The sequence below is a fragment of the Anarhichas minor genome, unplaced genomic scaffold, assembly GCF_050575085.1.
Source record: "Anarhichas minor isolate MPS153535 unplaced genomic scaffold, ASM5057508v1 ptg000073l, whole genome shotgun sequence".
Taxonomy (NCBI): domain Eukaryota; kingdom Metazoa; phylum Chordata; class Actinopteri; order Perciformes; family Anarhichadidae; genus Anarhichas; species Anarhichas minor.
In genome coordinates, this window is record NW_027466519.1 from 9180951 (window position 1) to 9203583 (window position 22633).

Below are 22633 nucleotides of genomic sequence, written 5' to 3' on the forward strand. Positions count from 1 at the left end.
AGCAATTGGTCAAGTTTGACAGCATTTTACTAATTTCAACAGTTTTGTAAAGAGACTTCAAATTTACAAATTAATAATACCAACAGCATTGATACATGTACCTTTTGTCCATCCCTAGTTTCCTATTAACATATAGTGAGAGTTGGGGGCTTTTATTGAATCAAACCAGTCTTGTCCTGAGCTTCCTGTTACGATACAGTTACTCTGGGGTCTTTTATTTTGAAGGGCTGGGAGCCAGACGGAGAGAGAGAAAAAAATCTGATTTGGGTAGGGGAGAGATGTCCATAGGAAAGTTATTCCATAAAAACGGGGTATCATAGGAAAAGGCCTTTTACCTTAACATCTGCTGACCCGAGTGTGTGTGTGTGTGTGTGTGTGTGTGTGCGTCACAATGCACTAATTAGCTCCTCTCAATCAGCTTTGTTTGTCTGAAAATAGGAGCTGGCGAAAGCCTATCAGCGTTGAGATTCTCCTCCTGTCATCACTGACGTCCTATCGTTGTTGAATCAGAAACTATGGGGAAAAACTACTGTAGCCGTAGGGGCGGCACCCACCCAGGGCACCCAGAGATCTACGATATATCTCATATTAGTAGAGACCGGACCAAACTATGTGAATAAACCTATGGTACAAACAATGAAAAACAAGCTGCCGTATTTACGTCTAGATGACGTTATGTTGAGTGTTGATGGAGCTGCTACAATGTTAGCTTAGCCTAGCACCGATAGATCCAGACTCCATTGAGAAAACAAGTATTTTAAGTGATTTGCTCGTCGTCTTGTGGAGAGAACTAACAAAACATGAATTCAGACTTTTTACAAATCTGCATCAGTATAGATATTTCGGCGTCCCTTTTTGTCTTTTATTGCAGTTAAATCACAGCAAAATCAGCTTATTTAGTGTTCATACAGCTGTAGTAAACAGCCGACATGTGGCTTCTAGACACAGTGAACACAGCTCGATGAAATCCACGGAGCTCCTCCGGATGATGGGAGGCATTTTTTCTAAGTTTCAAAGAAGTTTGAATATTTAAATTTTTTAAAATTGGATTAAAATGTTGATGAATCTGTAAACACTCCATGTTTACTTCTGTACGACAATGTGCAGCGTGTCACGTCTTTTTGCATCGTTCCTTTGTGCGTGCTCGTCGGTTCAGGACTGGGACCAGTTCACACTGGAATCTGATATTAGCCACATATAAAAAGAATGTGAACACCCAAACAAAAATAAGTGATCTGAGAACGGAATCTGAATTGAAAACTAAGGCGTAGCCAAAGTTTCAGCAAACATTATAGGAATAATAACAAAAAAAACAGACCTGATGTGATGTTTGATTAAATCAGCAAATGATGCTGGTTATGAACACGTATTAAAAATATAGCTCAATATGAACTAACTGGTAGAGTAAGGTTGAGGAGGCTTTTCCTCTTGTGAACAGGGTGAAAGTGTTAAGAAATGGATGTCAAGAGTTTCACTGAAAACTGGCTTTATTGAATATAAATCTCTGTTACAGTGCCCATGAGGTGGTGCTGCTGTAATAAAGTCAAATGTGAACAAAAGAAGGCTTTGTATGATTACAGTCATTGTGGTACTAGGCATGCTGTTCTAGCTGTGCCATGTGAAAGAATATGTAAAGAAAATAAAGGCGTGTGTGGTGTAAAGGAGGATTTAAATGCTCTGATAAATTATTTAACTGAGTAATGAATGAAGTGCGTCTCGAGGGTAAATGGTTGGCAGCAGTTTATAATACTAGATAAATTCTATGAAGGCACTGAATATAGTGGGACCAGACAGAGCAATCATTAGGCCCTCGGCAATGAGAAATAAAGTGGGAGTCATATCTAACAGGACACAGACGAGCATCATGGGACTGTGCTGGGACAGGAATCCTCCAGAAAGTATTAAGCACAAATACCGGCACAGATGACACATTACTGGAGCAAGTCACTAAACAAATAGTCAATATGATGTCAAATGTCTGGAAGTTAAATATATGGCTTCATACTCTTTACACAAACATGTATCAACACTGTAGCTGCTTACATCCAAATACTGACACACTTTTACTAACATAGCGACTTTTTAATACATTTCATAGCTCAATCTTTAGAAAAATAATGTGTTCCCATTCTGATTTGTTCCGTTGCAAAGTATTTTTTTTCAAAATGTAATCTTTAAAACTGCATGTCCTATCATAGTCCTTGTTTCAGCTTTTAACAGTGTGACAAGTAACATACTGAATATCATCACTGTCAAAGACCTCTGCTTCGCAATGAACTCAGAAACCGTGTCTCTGGAAACATGCATTCTCTCTCTCTCTCACACACTCTCTCTCTCACACACACACACACACACACACACACACACACACACACACACACACACACACACACACACACACACACACACACACACACACACACACACACACACACACACACACACACACACACACACGCACACGCACACGCACACGCACACGCACACGCACACGCACATAGAACGTTTGCATAGATTATGCATAGTTTGCATAGAAATCTTAATTGTGCTCACCTTCACACCTCTACAATCTAACAGTAACGTTCTAACAGTGAAGGGCGAGCCAAATTTATTGGCAGGATTTAGCAATTTTATGAAGCCACATAACGTACACAACAAAGACATGTAATCCAGATAAAAAAGAGACAGATATAGTGAAAAGTATTTGATCATATATAATCAAAAGCACAGATACCTTAATAAGGATTTCTGTATTATCAAAATTCATAATCATTGGCATCATTTGACTTTAAAAATTAAATACAGGAACAGATTGAGAGCCTGCCTAATATAGCATGAAGCCTCCTCTCCCTACATGTCGCTGGGGGAAGGTCCTGAGCATTCCACGGATCACTGTTGCATTGCTGATGCACACGCGCTCCCTCACTGCTCCTGGCCGTCCTCACGCAGCTCCGAGGGGAGGAACTTGTACTGCTGCTGTCGGATCGTGGCCAGCCTCTTCCTGGCCTCGTCCAGCTCCCTTTCCTTCCGCAGCATCTCCTCCTGAGCAGCGATGATCTGCAACACAACGCATATGTAACCGGTGTGTTGCTGTCCAAGTATGATTTCTTTAGTTTAAGCATCCAAGCAGGGTTATGTTAAAACAGTTTAATTCAATTATATTTTCATTTATTTATTCAAAAAATAATATCTTTTTCATAAAGTCTATATAGTTAACTGTTTATTTTTCTTTTATGTCTGTACTTACTTTAAGTAGGTATGTGTGTACGTACATGTAGTATATTTGGACCTTTGACTCACCTGAGCGATGCCTCCCACCATCTTACTCTTGACCACCACGGCCTGGTCATCCTGAGCATCAAACGCTGCTTTCTGCGCCGCCTTCACCAGGTTATCAGCGGCTCTCTTCACAGCGTTTCCAGCAGCCTACAGAACACACGGGATTAAACAAAATGAGGTTGAGTGAGTCATTCTTGACAGTAAACTGACAAGGAAAACGTTTTTTTTAAAAGCTAGTAAAAGGCCAGTGCCTTAAAATCAAAATCAAAAGAATAAAAGAAAGAGCAGGTGAATGCTAATAGTTAGATATCTTAACAGATATATCTCTAATCATAGACCAGGATTTAGTCTTTGAGTAAATGTTGAAACAGACTCGTGCAGACTTGAGACAGCAGACACGTCAACTGTGCTTCTTGTGAACAGCAATTCCTGGAAAGGCAATGAAAACCTCCACCAGGGCTCTGAGAGAAAACCATAACAGGTTTTTTTCCTGTTCAGTGCCAGAGAATAACTGTAAAAGGCAACGAGCAGCAGCCTGCTGAACTGCACTCAAAGCCAAACATTTGTCTCATTGGGCAGCTCGGCTCTAAGGAAGAGGAGTTTTCTCCTTTTGCGGCTTCAGCGACTGAAATCAGACACTGAATCCTCTGCTGGTTTATCTTTGGCTGGAATGTTACTGTTAGTCTGGCCCTGACATACAACATAACACTGTGCAGCTCCCTTCATCAGCTGTACTGTACACAGAGGCCACACACCAAACTGTCACAGCATTTGTCTCAGGAGATAAAACGAGGCAGCTGGTATTCTAAAAATGCACATCAAATCCATTGTTAAATGGTCAAATCCATTATCTGAGGGACTGCTCCTCCAGTATGTTTCCGTCTGACCGTCTATACTGGCCTCATTTCAGCCGTGTTTTCACTCATTTATCTGTTTGAATCAACACAGCTGTTTACACCAGTGACCTCGCAGCTCACATTTCACTCACAGCTAACGGACACTACTGCAAGTCAGAGGGACATGTCGTTGTTCATGTGTGGATCTCTACACTCTTAGAAATAAAGGTGCTAACTGTAACCATAACGGGTTCTTTTTTATAAAGCTTCTACCAGGAACCCTTTCAAGGGGTTATAACACACACACACACACACACACACACACACACACACACACACACACACACACACACACACACACACACACACACACACACACACACACACACACACACACACACACACACACACACACACACACACACACACACACACACACACACACACACACACACACACACACACACACACACACACACACACACACACACACACACACACACACACACACACACCAAATTCTTCCTTTAATTGTCATTTATCTAATGTGAGAACAAGGCTAGCAATTTGGATTACCATCTTGAAATTCATTGGAACACCATGTTAACACTCCCAGGTTGGCTGCTAGGAATATTGCATTGTTGTTGGTGGTACCAAACACACTGGTACCTCAGTGTGTAAGTCAGTTCTTTCCCTGAACCATCAGGAACTGTCCAAACAGCCACCTTTCCTCAGAGAGATGTACAATACTCAGCCCTCGGGATATTACAACCATAAAAAGCCCCGCGGCAGAGTGAAGAGAGCAAATGCTGCTGGTGTAATCATAGATCAGGGCTAATGTTTCCAGTTCTGATGCCATGGGCGGACTAGTGGATTGTTTCCAGAGCTCCTGTACAAATAAATGTATGGGAATTACTGTGGTGGCAGCTGCAGGCCCAGAAGAGGAGGAGATAAGCCACTGCTGATTGGATCAGAGAATATGAGATGGCCTGGGCAGGCTGATGTGCTCACAGCCTTAAATATAGTCTTTTTGGGTGGATGGGGTGACAGGAGATACTTGTAGTTTGTGTTATGTCTTGGGACTAACTGCATCAGTTACACTTAAAGGTCACAGCAACTCCTCTGTGCTGCATTACTGCCATCATCAGCATCTTAAGAAGAAAGGAGCACTCCACCAATTAGACATATAAAGGTGAGGTTCCTCGTCATGGGCAGTCCTCGGTGTGTTAAAACAGGGTCACGTCTCTTGTGTCTGACAAAATAATCCTGATGATGTCATAGTGGTGTCATCAGGGTTAACTCAGAACACTAGAAGTTCACGTGGATATCAGAGGGCCTGAGTTACAAACTGCAGGTGTCAACTTTGAAATATGCGGGTATTACTATGCAGGAAGGGTCAACCAAAAAGATTCTAATGATTGCATTATAGGAAATGTAGGATCTAGAGTTTTTGGCTCTTGGGTCAGACAAAGTACTAAAAGTCAGGATATCTCAGCTTCTGTTGCTCACTTTTTATCTGTCTCATGTGAGTCCCCCACTTTTATGTTAACGCAATACTTAACCTGTGGAGTAGCCCTGTCATGGTACTGAAATGCAGCAGTATGTTAAAGGAACTCTTACCGTTGCTGAATATAGAGCACACTAAACCTGATGGAGCAGCTGTACAGATCATGCAGCTCACCTGTAACCCTAAACACTCAAACTGCAGCCTATTAATAGACTATCCAACAACCTCAGCTGTTGCAGAATGACTAATGTTGTGGTGAGAGTATTGTTCCCTCAGCAGGTACTGTAGGTCTACACATAAGAGCAGAGGAGGACCTCACTATGCATGTGACAATATCAGATGTCAGTCTGACGAAGCAGGATTATAGGGTTAGGGAGCTAACTTTGGAGCTAACCCTGGCTTTTCAGTCTAGAGGAAATGGCTCAAGTTCAAACAAACTCAGTTGCTATGGTAACTAACCCAGAAGGGGACAGTTATGATATGGTAATTCAAATGATGATTGCGGTTTTATCCTATATCTTTGTTATTGTCAAGGAGTTATGTGCAGACCCAAACCAGCAACGTTTCGCTCCTAACTGGTTTCAAAACTAACCCCCAAAAATGGTTTCATTGTGAAAGATGATAATCAATCTCTGCTGTGCATCAGAACAGTCCAGTAGTCTCTGGTGTGGTGTGTAGCAGACCGACCACAGAGCTGTGTGATAGCAGAGATCTGATTTACCATGAACACCAATGTCTAATCTACGATGAAATCCATTTGCTGATGGTAAACTGTTAAGAAAGCAATCTTCTGAGACTCCTGTAGAAGTTCTGTATAGCAAGTATTTAAGTATGAAAAATCATCATAGGCAGTCGCAGCAATTTGATTTCTGCGAGTCTATGTAGTGGTGATGCTGCAGGATGACACCTCGAAAAGAGTCCACTGAATGAGTTACTTGTCAGTCAGTATGACTTCATGTTTGGACCTCTAGGGGTGACCGAGCTCTCATGTTCTTTCAGTTTTTGGTGTCCTGAGGTACCAGGGTAACAAACAGAAGTGGGCGCGTGTGAAGCAGCTTGATGGGCATTAATACGCAGTGCTGACCTGAAGCCTCTTCATGGTCTGGGAGTCCTGGTCAGCCTTGACCTTGCAGGCCACCAGCAGCTGAGCTGTGGAGGCTGCCACCTGCTTGGCTGACGAGATGAGCTTCTCCTCGCTGGCGTGCCCCTGCACCGCAGAGTTGGCTGCCTCACACAGGTTGTTGGTTGCTGCTGCAACCATTCGAGCCTGAGGGGGTCAAAGACATCGACGGTAAGATGTTTTACTAAGAACTTTGAAACATTCTCAATAAACCCGGAGGGAGAGGACTTACAGCTGAAATCAGCCCCTGAGACCACTGTCCGTCATCCGCCGCATTGGCTGGGATCGCTCCCACCTGAAAATACAGGAAAACTGGCTCAGAGTCATCAATCTTCAGCATTCATGGATATCAAAAGCATACAATTCACTAAGGGGATAACAATGACATGGATGGGCAAATTCAATCTCTGAACCCATCGCCATCAGTCTGAAAGCACATAAGAGTCTGGGGGCTGTATTTCTGTGGTTCTGGTTCTCCTGTGCATCACAGCCCAATATGGTGGATTTTGCCCCTATGGGGCAAGCAGAATCTGCATGCATCAGCAGTGCCACACTGTATTAGTCTGTTCCCCTTAAAAGAGACGTGTCATGCTAATTTTCATACTTGTATTTAGGGTTTCTACTAGAACATGTTTTAATCTTCAAAAAACACATTCTCTTTCTCATACTGTGTCTGAACGTACCTGTATATATATATATATATATATCTGTCTGAAACACTCTGTCTTAGTTCCCGTCTCTTTCAGAGCCCCTCCCCAAAGCCCAGTCTGCTCTGATTGGCTTGTGAGAAAAGTATGGTGCACCTTTGCAGAGGTAGCTCTCATCCTGTGGGAGGTGTATTCTAATGAGGAAGGAGAGCCAAATCTGAATGGCTTGTTGAATGTTTTCTGATCTAGAGCCCACAACCAACTGACTGGGTTGTCTACCTTCAGTTTCAGGTTCTCAAGTTTCTACTAAAACACACAAGCAGTTTCTGGTGGGAAGAAAGGTGTGCTCCCAAAACGTATTACAAGGTGTTACCATATAACCATGTTCTGGGTTCTCTGTGGCAAATTATGAAGAGAAACTCAGAGTTAACCATTTCTCTGTGGAGGGTTTAAATGTTGCTGGCATTGTTCAGACGTACCTTCCCTTGAGCCACTAGCTCCCTCTGTGCTGCTGAGGCAGCTTTAACCAGAGCACTAGTGGCAGCTGCAATGGACTTGGCTGCCTCCAGAATCTGCTCCTCAAAGTTCAAGCTCTCATCTGCCTCCTGTTTACAAGAGAGGGGAAAGCAACAGTCAATAAACACGCTGTGGTACAGGGCTGCGATGGTCTGTGGAACAATCATTCAGACAAAAAGTGAACAGTTCTACAGCATAGGAAAAGCTGGGGTCCACAAATACTTAGAAATGGATGCATATGAAATGCTAAGAGGGTAAGGCCCGTGAGACAGCCATCATTCATGGTGTGAGGAGCTAACAGGCCGGAAGACGTGCAGCGCACATACAGTATGTGACCCTGCAGTGAGGTTAACAGGCACTCTGGGACTGCTGCTGCTCTGTAAAAAGCCCTCTAACCTTGGGTTTGGTCCTGGGCCTCAGCTGCTCCAGTTTCTTGGCAGCTGCTTCAATAGCTGCCGCTGCTCCTAACAGCTCGTTCTCTGCGATGACAGTGGGATCCTCGGGGTCCACCCACTCTGTGCCTGCAACACACACAAACATCCAACACCATTTTCCACTAGCTGAATATTGTGCAGTGGTAATGACAATATGGCTCACAGTAGCAGAACTGATCAGTTCTGCTACTTAAAGGTTCTCTATACGAGATTCAGAGCGCAAGCCACTGGAAACTGTTTTCAGAACGCAGTGGGCCTTTAGCACTATCAGCACTGTTGCCTTTGTTTGCACTGTTAGCACCATTAGCTGTTAGCTGCCGGCTCAGCTGTCGCCATGTTGAGAGCCGTTGACAGGCAATAGATATGCTTTCATTTTTGCATTTAATTATTTACTAATGAAAGTATTTCTTTAATTAACAGTGTGTACTAGTGAGCGAGTCAAGATTTGAAACATTAGGACATAATAATCAATCCTCACTGAGCGGCACGGTTATCAAACATGAACACACAGTGTGGCCTAATAACCTAGAGTGTGCTGCATTATAGAAATGCTAAAGGAGGGCAGATCATCCCACATAAATCAGCAGCCATCAATATCTAAACATTGCATATTTATATTATTATTTAACTGTACAGCTCCCAGTGTATCACAAACAGTCTCTGTTGCCATGATAAAATGACACGAGGTCACAGGCTAGGATAGGGACTAATAGCAAACCCTAGAGAACTTCGCATTCAGGTTCTTCAGTGTCAACAGGGTAAGGTTCCAATAGGCACTTTCCGCTTGAATCCTGTTCCAGATTCACTAAGCTCCGAGGCTAATGAACCTCTTAGCCATTTGTGTCTCTCCTCGCTCTTTTTTTATTGTCCAACTGCAAAGTCTTCTAGCTGAATGTTTTTCTTGGTAATGCAAAGTATGCAGTGCATATTTACTTATAGATATGCACTGCATCCATAGGTGACCTGCCAAAAGGCCAAATACACAAGTTGTCATAGAAGCAGCACTCTAACTCCGGGTTTCCATATTGTCGTTCAAAGTGATGGTGAAACTCCCTCTCTGATTGCATCACATTCCCAGGATACGATTGACATTATATCAATATATCATGCTCATTAACCTAATACAGTAATCAAAATCAGGACCTCCTGTATTTGGTAACAAAAATAAAATGTGTAAAGTTACTTAGCTGATATTTCAATGAATCATATAAATTTCAGCAGCATTTCATATATTCTGCTGTTCATCTGATTTACAGGTTGGAGCTACAGGTTGTCATTAATTAGACCCTCTCTACTAACCACAGGTGATTACACGTCATTCAGTTACTTAGACAGTAGAAGGCTCACTCAATAGATTGGATGAGGTGTTTGAAGGGACTGAGACAGGAAAGACTGGACATTAATCACTGGTGGTCCAGCAGGGTTCAAAATGTCTCTTAAACTGGAGCAGAGGGACGTTAATCTGTGATATAAAGCTCTGAGGATGACTTTCCCTCCATCTGACAGATGATGCATTCATGGAATCGCCTTGGGTTCAATGTCATTTGTACTTGACTCTTAAGAGGGGGGATCCCAGAACAGAGCTGTGTGAAACTGTAGAACTCTACGGGGAGTAAGTACTAATCCTACTTCAGATTACTGTCAGGGCTCATTTGCATGAAGTGCTCTAAATAGGCTATTTCAGACGGGTCTTGTGCAGAGCCGTACTGTCTGCCCTTTTTGATGCTTCCACAGGTTGTTTTTTACGAAGTGGCTTAAAAAAAACATCTATTGTAATTTCTTATTTGATATTGTACATCAGTACCGTTTCTTAAATGCCATTAACTTATGTATGACACTTGTAATTGTCTTACTACCATGATATAACTTCACTATTGATGACCAATGTCTGGTAGGGGTTGGTGTTGTCAGCTACATCCAGACCCATTTAGAAGGATCAATAAGAACTCTGACACCATTAAATGTAAATGGAGACATGAAGAGACACCTTAAGGAATGCAGTTTGGTTCTGCTGTCATTCTGCTGAAGAGGTCAAAGGGTAAGATACCTTTCATGGCCTCGGCAGCCTGGATGAGCTCGGTGACAGAGCCTGCCACGCGCTTGGAGTAGTTGGCCAACTGTTGCTTCAGATCATGAGAGGGCTTCTGGATGATCTGTGGGTGACGGGGAAAAAAGTCACAACCTTTAATTCAACCTTTTTTTTTTTACATTCACCTTTTGCATAACTGAGGCTTAACATTTTTACTTGAATCTAATCCTGTGCTACGATAATATTCCACTGCATGTTGTATCTGTGTACACGTGTGCAGCTTGATACTGGGAAAGAAACTACATTAAGTGTTAATCATGGTGGCCATGAAGAAACGACGTGCACGCACAAAACCATACATATTCCATTTCCCGCACATGAATTTGTGATTACAGGAACACCTCCCACATACTTCAGAGTGCTCTGGGGATAATATGATAAGGTGAAGACGAGAAATAGGACAGACAGAAGTGAAAAATAAAACCATTCATTAGGTGGTTAGCCAATTTCACTGATGTTTTAAAGTCTAAAATTCAATCTATAATCTGTTTTGATTCCATTCATGCGATACATTTGATCACCTTGTTGTACACTGGAGGCAGCATTTTATTTCTCCATTTATGATGTTTTCATTTGATTCTTAAAACTCAAAAAAACTGTTCTGATATAAGTGTCATAAACGAAACCTGAGAATGATTGTGAGATCACTGGAAACATCACTTCTCTTGTCGCTCTGTTTATTGACAGACTGGTGCAGCAGACAGGAGAAGTGATGGGAATCAGGCCCATCCAAGTACTCCCAGTTCCACAGGGATAGAGATCTATAAACGGACAGCGTACGCATAGCTCTCTGAATGTGATGAAAATAATGTGCACAGTAAGCATTTCTGTCTTTGACAGGTGCATACACAGAATTGTAGCCATGAAGATGAGCTCTCATTGTGATGTCAGAAAATAAACCTATGTGCCCTTAAAGTGGGGCATACTGAACTAGTCCTCTTTGAGTAGCAACCACACACCGTCTTTAGGAAGTATTGCCTCTCTAATGTTTAGTCTTTGTTAGTGAAATACTTTTTGCTACTGTATCAGTGTTTTCCACTGCCGAGAGCTGAGAGTCTCTCCCCTGCCTATATGGGGACATCATTGACATCAAAATAACTAGAGCTGCTAAAACAAGAATGTTAAGAATTTATTGTCACTCATAATAAAACAAGTGAGACTTCATGTTGGACTTGGAGGAGGCTTTGTATCTGTAAGAGAACATTATTGCCTCACACACCTACATTCATTATGTAGAACTAAACGAGACAGTCAACTTCTACCAATGGCAGGCCCGTCTCACAATTCAATGAAAATAATGGCGGACTAGTTTGATTTGTTGGTGCTCAGATGGGTTTGGGTTTCTGGTATGTGTCCTCAGACTGTCCAAGGTGGACATGCAGTATTCAGGTTGGAGCAGTGTGTGACAGGTGCAAGGCATTAACAGGGCTCAGCCCATGCCCAGCTCAAGTTTATTCAGATGTGTTGTCATGAGAAGAGAGAGGACCTAACTGCACAGGAACGCATGCAGCGGGCCAAACAAATGCCACGGGCAAACACAAACGCATTCTGCACACCAACCTACGACACTCACACACACACTTTAACCTGAGCTCCACCAATCAGACAATGTTCTGTCTTACACAAATACAACATCCACCAAGTCTGGAAAAAGGTTCATTCATCTGTGATGCTATGAGGCTTAAAGCAAAAAGCACACCGGTTCACTGAGCAACACAATCAGCAGGTCTGTTGTTCTGTTCCAACCTTCAGAGGGCAGGACCTCACATTACTCATATTCACAGATACTTCTGAATGAGAACAAATATCTACCCGTTTATAATTCAGCGATATTATTCTCAGAGGCATTCGAACTGTTCTCTGAGATTGTGTTAAGGCTTTCTAAACTCTTAGTGATTCAACTTTTTGGTCAACATGGACAAGAAGTCCTCAGAGGAAGGATTTGACCATCAAACACAGGATCCCTGGACAATAAAGTGGACTACCTCAGACAGCTGACCACCCCGAAACATGACGGAGGACTGTTGTATTCAGCGGAATGAACCAACCTCATTCTGTGCGAAGGGATGCCACGCCCTCTGGTAAGACCCGAGGGGAGGGGGGGGGGGGTCGTGTGCTCACATTGACAGTGTATGTGTGGGCTCCAGCCGCCGTTCATCATTGGTGGAATATGTGACGGTAAAGTGAGGGATTGGCCACCATTGATTATCATGGACATCTGCCCTCACACTTAAGAGGCACTAACGGTTCTCCATCAATCAGAATACTGCAGGAATACTAGGCTGAATGAGTACAATAATAATCATTCTAAGGTTCACAACTAGTGAGCCAACACAAAGATTGCAGTTTAATGACCAGGCTGATCTGCTCTGAGCCAGGCAGCTCTAAAACAGCACAGAGGCATGGAGAGTGGGACACCCCTTACTGTGTTCGACTGGGAAATGACCAAACCAGCAATGCAGGGAGTCAACTTGTCCTCCAGGGTGTAAAGGGAGCTAGGTAGATAGCTGGCTACTTACATGAACCTATAGAGTCACTGCAATGATGACTCTGTATCACTAACGTCAAGCTTAGGAAACGGTACGGTCCACTTTGATATTTTATTACAATTACAGGTAAAAAGAATACCGTATATAAATGTTTGCCCCCACTCCATCGGACCCCCAATCCCTCCCGTAATTGAAACCATGCGTGTGATCTGGTCTTTCCATCTCTGAATGGTCAGAACAGAGACAATCAGTAATCAGTGTGACTGTCGAGTCTAACATCAGGCTCCAATTAGATTTGACTGTCTCAGGTTGCATTCAAACACCTCCCACTAAGTCAGATTCCTTTAGTGTAGTTTATATAAAAAGCTGCTCCCCCCCTCTCTCCTGTCCATAAACAGAGCAGGTCTGACGGGACTCCACAGCATTGTTGTGGTATTCAGTATAGCATTCAACCAATGCAGCGCCACACTTGTGCAGGTTGTTCATGTGGCGTACTCACCGGCTTGCACCGACATCAGTGAGCCACAAGTTTAAAGGAACATTGACAGAGCGAAGGGAAAAGGAAAGAAAAGAGGTCATCAAACACATGACAGCTGATATCGTATCGACAGCATGCAGCATCATGCTGTGAACACGGGAAATGCAAAACATTTTAAAAGGCTTAAGCAAGTTGGATTGCACAGTTTAAGATATTTTGGAGACAACTGACGGCTGAACAGATTTGTTCTTCAGTTGGATTGATGGGATGTGAAACTTGTCGAATCATTGCTAGAAAGTTTCCAGTGTGATCCCAGGGCTCGTGGAATGACTTTATACCGAGATGTATAGCTATGAGCACTACTGAGGAGCCACTGAGCAAGCCCCCCCCACACTGCTCAAGTGACACTGTCCACCAGTTCACAGATACAGGCGGCTGTGGTACAGGGCAGGGCCTTGGTGTTAATGTGTGTAGGTGTTAAAGAGTAGAGCAGGGTGCTGCTGAAAATAAAGACAGTGACCATACCTACACAACCATACAGGTGTGTGTCTTCTCTCACTGCTTTTAAACGCCTCTTTTAGGGCTCCATTTTAAAAGCACTACCACAATGAGCAGCAGAAAGGTCATGTGTGCAGGTCAATGACATTACTCAGAGCATACCCTTAAAACAGCTGGGCCAATCACAGCGTTTTATGAGGAACACTGCTCATAGTGGCTTCTCACAGGAAGTACTACTGCTGTGTGAGGTGCAGAGCATTAGCGTGTGAATACAGCAACACTGAGAGGATGTGACCGTGAAGGTTTCAGGCTCTTCACCATGTGCTCTCTTTTGGAAGCTAATGATCTGCACAGTAATCACTTTCTGACTCGAAAGTAGAACAAAATGAGTACAAGTATAGTTCAAATGAATAAGGTATTACACAGTATTTTAAGTTTGTTTCTGCTATTTCTATGAGACGCTGTAGGGCAGTGGTCGGCCATCTTTCTAAAATGAAGTGCCATTGTTAAATGTTCTTGTTAATCAGTGTGCTTCATCAACAGTAAGTTTTATTAAGACATCACATCAAAATCTTATTCTCTAACAGATCTATTACTTTATTTCGTCTATTTTCATCGAGACATTGTAATTCTGTCTGCGAGCACTGCACAATAAACTGTCCTGATGAAAACATCCACGTCCGAGTTGAAAATATCGATCCATCCAACCAACCTGACCACCAATCTTGGTAATCAGCTATAAACTTAAACTCTGCGGAGAAGGAAACGAGTACTAGCCAATCAGAGGCAGAGTAGGGCGGGTCTTCACGTTCGGGGGGGGGGGGGGAATCGATCAAGCTACAGTAATTAACAGGCCAATGGCTGTGAAAGAGGACGTGTAGCATGCGGATGATAGGGCAGTCGAACGTTTCCTAAAAACATGCACACTAGAGTGTCATTGGTTGAGTTGCTGCATGCCAATGCCTCCCACTGCTCTGCAGAGACATGCTCCCACACATTTACTACTAATGAGTAGACCACTGAGCTGCTAGTCCAAACGAGTCTTTATCAAGGACAGCTTTCTAAAATCTTACTATAAAACAAGGAATCTCTGCAGACTGTCTGTAAGAACCGTCACTCACTCACTGACATGTGTTGCAATAGTTCAGTGTGGATTTGTGGCACAAGGCAGTAAAACTGCCTGTGCCAAAGCACACTGTATATTATCCATCGGGCTTAATAATAATAACTAGAAAATTCCTAAAGAAATTTTGACAGTGTGGCTTCTACTGCCCGAAGAAATCGCAATATATACACACGCCAATGTTACCGGTAGTGTCAGAGGGGAAAAGTCCTCTAAAAATATCTAAGACCTGAATGACTGTATGATAGAGAGAGACACAGAGAGGCAGAGAGAGACAGACAGAAAGATAGACAGAGAGGAGAGAGAGACAGAGTGAGAGAGACAGGCAGACAGATAGATGGACTGAGTAAGTGAGTGGGAGAGTTTCGGCGTGAAGAGAGCTAAAAAAAACACTTAACTTTGGGCCCATATTGACTAGCCGTACATTAACGTAGAAACATGATTCAAAGTTTAAAACGTAGACAAAACGCTGCACTTTATTGAGCCAAAGGGACATTTTGATAGCTAGCACAGTTTTCATGAAGATTAAGTTTCAGGAAAATTTTGGGTCCGTTTCAGATTTTATAATGGGTGTGTATTGCGCAGAGTGAGAGCATAACTAGAGTGAGAGCATAACTGTCAGAGTGGAGCGGAGCAGGAAAATATTCTGTGATTTTTCCAAACAAATTGCTCTAACTCCCACAATTTTTACTCTTTATACACCATTTTGGCCCAAAAGCTTGGAAATATTGTGCTGGTCACAGTAAAGTGTCTATGGAATCCAACGGACTTACACATTTGGCTCAAAGAGCCGCAGAGCGACATGAACTCCAACCAACTGCTCCATTAGACTCCATGTTAAATCTCACCACTAATTTCTCAAAGAAAGCAGACGGTACCAGTTTTGTCTATTGCTCTGGAGCTCACATTATTAACACCACAAACATAAAAAACACATCAGCGCGTTCGGCAGAGTCTTATCTTTCTCACGGTACCCATATTTTGGCACTCAGACTTTTTGTTAAAAGGAGGCAGGGGTTTTGTTCAAAATCACTGTTTACTGCAACGTTTCTTAATCAGTCTGCCTCTAACACCAGGTGCGTCCTCACCATGGCAACCGATTACACACATGCACGCTGGCTCTCTCTCTCTCTCTACACACACACACACACACACATGACATGGAAGCATCGACCTCCTGTCTGTCTGTCTCTCTCTCTCTCTCTCTCTCTGTCATACAGTCATTCAGGTCTTAAATATTTTTAGAGAACCCCCCCGCCTCCCATTTCAAAATAAACGACAAATGACATGTGCAATGTATAATTGTGTACTCTGCTTTTGAGAATAAACACAATTTACAAAAAAACAAATGCAAGATGCAATCCAGAGTATGAATCTAAAATGCAGAACATAGAGTGGCGCTATCTCAATTGAACCTGAACGACACTACCGGTAACATTGGCGTGTGCATATATTGCGACATCTTCGGGCAGTAGAAGCCACACTGTCAAAATTTCTTGCGAAATTTTCTAGTTATAATTGTAAGACATTATAATCTGATGCATTATAATCACTGTTATAATACATTATCAGATGATTAGAAGGTACTCTTCGTGGTCATTGGGTGCTTTAAGTAAAGTAATGAAATTCCTGAGGTATAGGCAAATTATAACGATTACAATAAAAAAAAGATTATTATGTATTTCATCAGTGGGATTTATAACATATATGTCAAACACATGTCAGTCAGTGACCAGCAATTATGCTACGTGACCTAATAATAATTATTATAAAATGCTCTATAATGTGTTGTGATCATTGTTATCCAGCAATATTGATATATATGAGTGCTTGTAACTGTAATTATACAGTGTTATAGGCAGATTATAAGGCATTATTAGTATGTTTATAATACATTATAGTCATGGAAGACATGTTTGTGGACATGTAAAATGATGTACTTTCTTTTTTCTTCTTTCCTCCACCTCTTTTCACCATCCTCCAGCTCTTTATTTGATTTAGTTCTTTGCTTTGCTTTAAGGACGGAGCTACTTGTTTTGGAGCCCCCCACCTGACTCCTAGGAGGGGGCCGGTCCAATGCAGGTCCAATGCAGGTCACACCTGCTGGGAGCCTGTCCACTACGAGGAAACGGTGTTTTATGATGTGATGTCATTCATCCTCCTTCTTTCTCTGTATTGTTGAACTGACGTGGCAGTATACACAAACTGTTCCTACAAACCACACCTCTACTGAGCCTGCTGTTGGGTGTTTATGATCTGATCCTCAGTCACAATGAAGAACAAAGCTACATCACTAGAAATGGGACATGAGGTATTTTAAATTGGACCTCCAAAAGCCAAAGAAGTAATTTAATACTGCTGTGGAGTTTTTGAATGTTCTTTTTTTGAATGATTTGTTCTTTCACTTTTCTTCATAGTGGCTACTGCTGTTTATTCTAATCATCCCCTCATTTCAGCTACTTCTGCTACTTTGAGCACTGTAAACTGCTGATAGTACAGTGCGTGTATTCGTGAATGTGGGTAAAGAAGTCTTACCACCAGCACATGCTCCAGCAATCCCAGGTACCCACAAGCACATTCATTGCCGAAGTGCAGGGCTCTCATCTGGACCTCCTTGCTGACCTCTGGGTGGTAGGCAGCTTGCTGAGAGGGCAAACAGACAGAAATCCAGTGAACTAACACTGACCGTATGTCGGCCATTTTGCATGTTAAAATGTAATGTTTATAAAGACAAAATAATTTGGTCTTATGTAAAAGAATTTGTGAAATATTTTTTGGATTTGGGTCGGTACAAAGATTAAGAAGTTGAGAAGAAACTTTACCAACCTGACTGAAATGTTATATTACACCAATATTACTTTGTACCAAAGATAGGAGAAAAACACTACAGTAATGCAAAATGTAGTTGGTGAGTTGGTCCAGACACAGCTCCTTAACAGCGAATATAATGATTAAATATACAGGTAAGTCTTTAAAACCACTGTGTAGTTTAGAAATCAGAATTCAGTACAGACATTATGAACATTTGTGAGCTAAAGAGTTATGATCAAGGGATACAATAAGTAGTGCGGTCCAGTTAGAGATGGGTGATAAGTAACAATAATTATGCCTGCATCCTCCTAATGTTACAAGGAACTCTCATTTTGTGAGGATTATGGCGGCCCCATCGGCGGAGCAGTAATGACGAGCTCTGCTCCTGGAGGAGGAGGAGGCGCTGCTGCTGGAGCAGCACACGACTCCACCGACTGCAGGTCAGAGGCTCCAGTGAAGCCAGATCTGGGTCTGTCCACGGTGGACTGGTCTCTGCTGGAGGATCTGGGTCTGTCCACGGTGGACTGGTCTCTGCTGGAGGATCTGGGTCTGTCCACGGTGGACTGGTCTCTGCTGGAGCCCCCTGGAGTCTGATCTGAAGGAGTTTCTGGTGAACCTGCATGACTTCATCTGACCCGACCCAGTGGCACCGATGACTAGCATTAAGATTAACTAAATAGAAATAGACCATCTTCTCTCTGCTGGTTTTACTGATGGAGGTCTTATAGAGGATCAGGACTAAACTGAGACTGTTTCAGAAGCAGTTAAAAGTTCCTCACTGTAACTTTAATGTCAAAATGTTATTTCTAAATCCCACAGTTATACTTTTGATAAAACCCACCATACTTTTCTGAATATTCTTTGTTTTGGTTTTGACAGCTGACTATCTGCTGTGTACCTTGCAGGAGTGCAGCATCTCAGCGATGGCCTTTCTGCTGAGGTTGGCCGTGGCGATGATGTCTTCCTGGCGACAAGAATTCCCAGCAGCCACTGCCTTTGCTGTTGCCATGGTGATGCCTTTAGTCATGCGAATGAACTCCTCTGGCGTGGTCGTCTTTGGTGGTGGGTCAGAGCTGTTGAACACCTGTGTGGTAAAAACCAGGCGACTGTTAAAAACCCATATGAGTTCTTTCATCCAACAATGGAGCCGCTGGATGCTACAGCGGGGAGCCCTGAACGGGAATCCTTCTCGCTGGAAGGATTCTGGCTTCAGTTGGTACTAGGTACAGCTTCTTCTACTGGTTAGGGTAGTAAAATGACATCTATTCCAAATGTTGGCAGTGATATATTAACAATTTGTCCATTTGAAGAGTGTGAGTACTCACAGCCAGCTCCTGTTTGATGTGTTCAATTGTGGCCTCCAGAGCTCTGGTCCCCTTTGTGGCTTCATCCTCTACTGCCTTCACCGTCTTCAGGAGGGACGTCACATTGGTCACCATCACCTACAGCAGCCAAATAACATCATAAGGCTATAGAGCAGACTGATGGCGAAAGAAAAGGGCTCACTGATGCATCGTACAGTGATAAATATGTTTTCAAAATGCACAGCATTACCAGAGAGAAGACATACCACTGAAATAATACTGTTGTTGAAATGTTTGTTTTCAAGTCTCTATGTAACATGCAGTGTGGTTCAACGGTATGCAACATACGATTAAAAATGTGAGCCTTAACGAGTGCTCCATTAAAGATGTCCGTATGCTTCAAAAGTGCTTCTCTGCTGGTCAAGTAGCATCTGAAACCCCATCCCAGTGCATCCCACAATCCCACAAACATTCGTACTTCACCCAGCGATCGTCCAGCTGTTCTCATTCCTACCCTTCCTGAGGCAGAGTGCTGCTGTGGAGGAGCACAGCACTCCGGACGTCTTCATCTCGTGTCATGTGACTTACCTTAGCGGAGCTCTTCAGCTGCAGCATGCTGGGGTCGTCATGAGGCTTGCCCGCAGCCGCCTTGGTGGCGCTGATGAGGTTGCCCAGAGCTTTGGCCACATCTTTCACTGCATTGATCAGGACCACCTGTAGAATGCAGAACCAGTACCTTACACGTTAATGTGATGCCCTCACAGGGGAAGTGAGTGCACCTAGACACCTAGAGGAGCAGTTGTGTCCTAGTTGGTGTGCTGGATGTGTGTTGAGGGTGTGTCCTTCAGAGGATATCAAGGATATAGAAGAGGATATATAGAACTCAGCATAAATAAGATCAACGCCAGCTTGCTCCCTAAACCTAAAAATTGTTTAGGAGAAAATGAGCATCTCTATCTCCATTTTTACTTTGGATATATTTTTGTTCCGTTTGTACTTTTTTTTCTCCTTACTATTAATTTTCTTTAAGAATGCATCTGTGTGTTATTTACATTTACATTTTGTAGCTGCACTTAGAAGTCTATTTCTACATGTTGCCTTTCATCCACTTTTCCTCAGTTTAGGGGATTAGTGAAGACAAACACAGCTGGCATGTTTTCTGCTGTTCTACCTGAGTCTCTGGGTCTTCAGAACCCAGGCTGGCAGCTCCCAGTTTGACCACATCAGCCAGTTTGGTGATGGTGCACACGGAGGACTGGGCAGCCTGAGCCAGTTTCTCCTGACTGGCTCCAGCACCAGACACCAGCAGCTTGGTGTCCTCCACCAGAGCCTTGGCTGTCTTTAGGATGTATTCTCTGCACACAGAAAGGTCACAAAGTCAATAATAAGCAACATGAAACTGTGACGGCCATATCATAACAGATGATATTATACAGCATTTAATAGTGCAAGTGATAACACTATCAGGCCAACACAATGGGGCCGATCTATTCCATTAAATTCTATGATTATATGCTATATACATTATAGTCTGGGATTTAAATTCCTCCAATGTTTTGACAAATTTGTTGCTGCATTTTTTAATTGTTCTTTTTGCTCTGAGACGAGGCACTGGCTGTGAAGATGTTTTGATTTACACTTGAATTGTAATTCCTGTTCATGTTTAAGATTCTTTACCAAACTGTTGGTGTAAGATTTATTATTTATGTCCCTCCTGCCCGGTCAGAAGGACATAGGAAAAATCAATGCTATCAACTTTTGGTAATACATCAGCACTGTGGCTCAGAAGGTAGAGCGTGTTGTCCCTCAATGGCTCAATGGCAGTGGCGGGCCTTGCATTTTATACCTGGGCCTTCACTGCTGTCCTGCAGCTGAAATACCATCTTATAACCACATTGTGGCGCCACAGCTGTTATTCATTTTTAAGGCTGTAACTATGTACATCTTCGTATTAAACCATTCAGTACGAGTCGTCTGAATAATGCTAGAGCATTTAGAAAATGCAAAAGCCTAAATTCAGGAAAATATAATGTTCTCAGCTGGTCTGGCTGTGGGATCCACAGTCATTCCTTAATGACAAGCAGAGAAGAGAGAGATTAACATTGGATTTTACTTTCACAACTTGAGCGTTGAACGTACTGCTCTGCAATGTGTTTCCTCAGCTCAGGTTCCTCTATCATGGTGCATCTCACTCAGTCAGAATGCATTTTGATTGGCTGAGCTGCATCACGTGATGTGATTCACTACCCATCAGCCTCTGCTGGCTGTTAAGTTTCGTTTCACGATAGTCGCCCACTGACCAATCACAGCACACTCTGTACCTCGCGGGAAAGCTACACAGGACACTGGCGGCATGTAATGCTGATGTCATTATAGGCCGGCGCGCAGGCTCTGATAGTCAAAGAATACGCCCAACATGTCAAACTAAAGATCTGATTGGTTGAACACTATGACAATCAACAATATCGTCCCCATTTACTTTAATCTGCACTGGCTGCAGGTGAGACTCTGCAGGCCTCGGCCTCTCTTCTTACCTAGAGACACAGAGGTGAAATCTGATTGGATAAAAGCTCTACTTAAAACAAGCTGCACTGGAAGCAGAGCAACTGAGGAAGACAGTAGCTGTGCAATGAGAAAATAAGATAATGGGAAAAATATTTTTATAAATTATAATACATGTAGTGTATTTAAGAAAAATGATTAAATTATAAAATAGATTTTTTTTTTTTTTTAAATATATATAGCTTTGTGATTCTGTTTAGGCCAGCAGAGAAGGCCTTGCAGGCCCTGACGGCCCGCCACTGCTCAATGGGTAGAGAGGGTCGTCCGGCAACTTCACCACCAACAAAAAGTTAGGTAGTTCCTATCACGCTGATGTGTGTTCACATGTTCATTTGTTTCTGTTCATAATGGACACGTAGGAGTCTGAGTAATAAAACATGCATCAGGTATTTATAGACATCATGGTTAGTTGTTGTGTCATTCTAGACAAACAGCTACTGTGGCGCTAACCTCAGTTAAGCACAGCAGCTAGGTGGCTCTCACACTAACGAGCTGTGGCAGTGCTCCTCTTGTGATTGGGTCGGGAGGGTGTATGAGCGGGACCTCGATACTGCAGCTCCATCACCCAATCACTACTACGCAGATTCTGGCTCCAAATGACATCATCAGTGTGAGATGGCAGCACCCAGATCTGTGATATTTTGGTTTCATTTTTGTGCAGTGGGAGGAAGTGGAGCCGCAGCGTCCATCTCTATACACAGTCTATGTCCTGGAGAGGTTCACATATGAAAACAGCAGCGCAAATATCCTTCCAAGAAGAGATGATGACTCTTTAAGTTATCTTCACTTTTCTGGACATGCCGAGGATCCAACGGCCACCATGTTTTCTGTGCATAATAGTGCGCAATTATATTTGAGATCAAAATAACCCATACAATAACTGCAGTTCAATACCACATTAGTGCCATAAATAAAATGAAAGTAGAATTTAAAATATGGT

At 42.8% G+C, this 22633-nt stretch overlaps 1 protein-coding gene across 4 annotated transcripts in view; it reads right to left on the bottom strand.

Moving 5' to 3' along the window:
* Positions 1-1469: 1469 nt before the first annotated feature.
* The window catches only part of tln1 (talin 1), an 84003-nt gene continuing 62839 nt past the window's right edge, over positions 1470-22633 (bottom strand). For all 4 annotated transcript variants that reach the window (XM_076079536.1, XM_076079537.1, XM_076079535.1 and 1 more), the window contains exons 46-57: positions 20303-20486; positions 19720-19845; positions 19153-19269; positions 18726-18911; positions 17552-17659; positions 10387-10492; positions 8302-8426; positions 7869-7994; positions 6975-7037; positions 6707-6889; positions 3301-3426; positions 1470-3057 (exon numbers count right to left, since the gene is read on the bottom strand). In XM_076079536.1, the coding sequence (XP_075935651.1) occupies positions 2923-3057; positions 3301-3426; positions 6707-6889; positions 6975-7037; positions 7869-7994; positions 8302-8426; positions 10387-10492; positions 17552-17659; positions 18726-18911; positions 19153-19269; positions 19720-19845; positions 20303-20486 (1585 nt within the window). In that variant the 3' untranslated portion in view covers positions 1470-2922. The remainder of the gene's footprint in view (positions 3058-3300; positions 3427-6706; positions 6890-6974; positions 7038-7868; positions 7995-8301; positions 8427-10386; positions 10493-17551; positions 17660-18725; positions 18912-19152; positions 19270-19719; positions 19846-20302; positions 20487-22633) is intronic.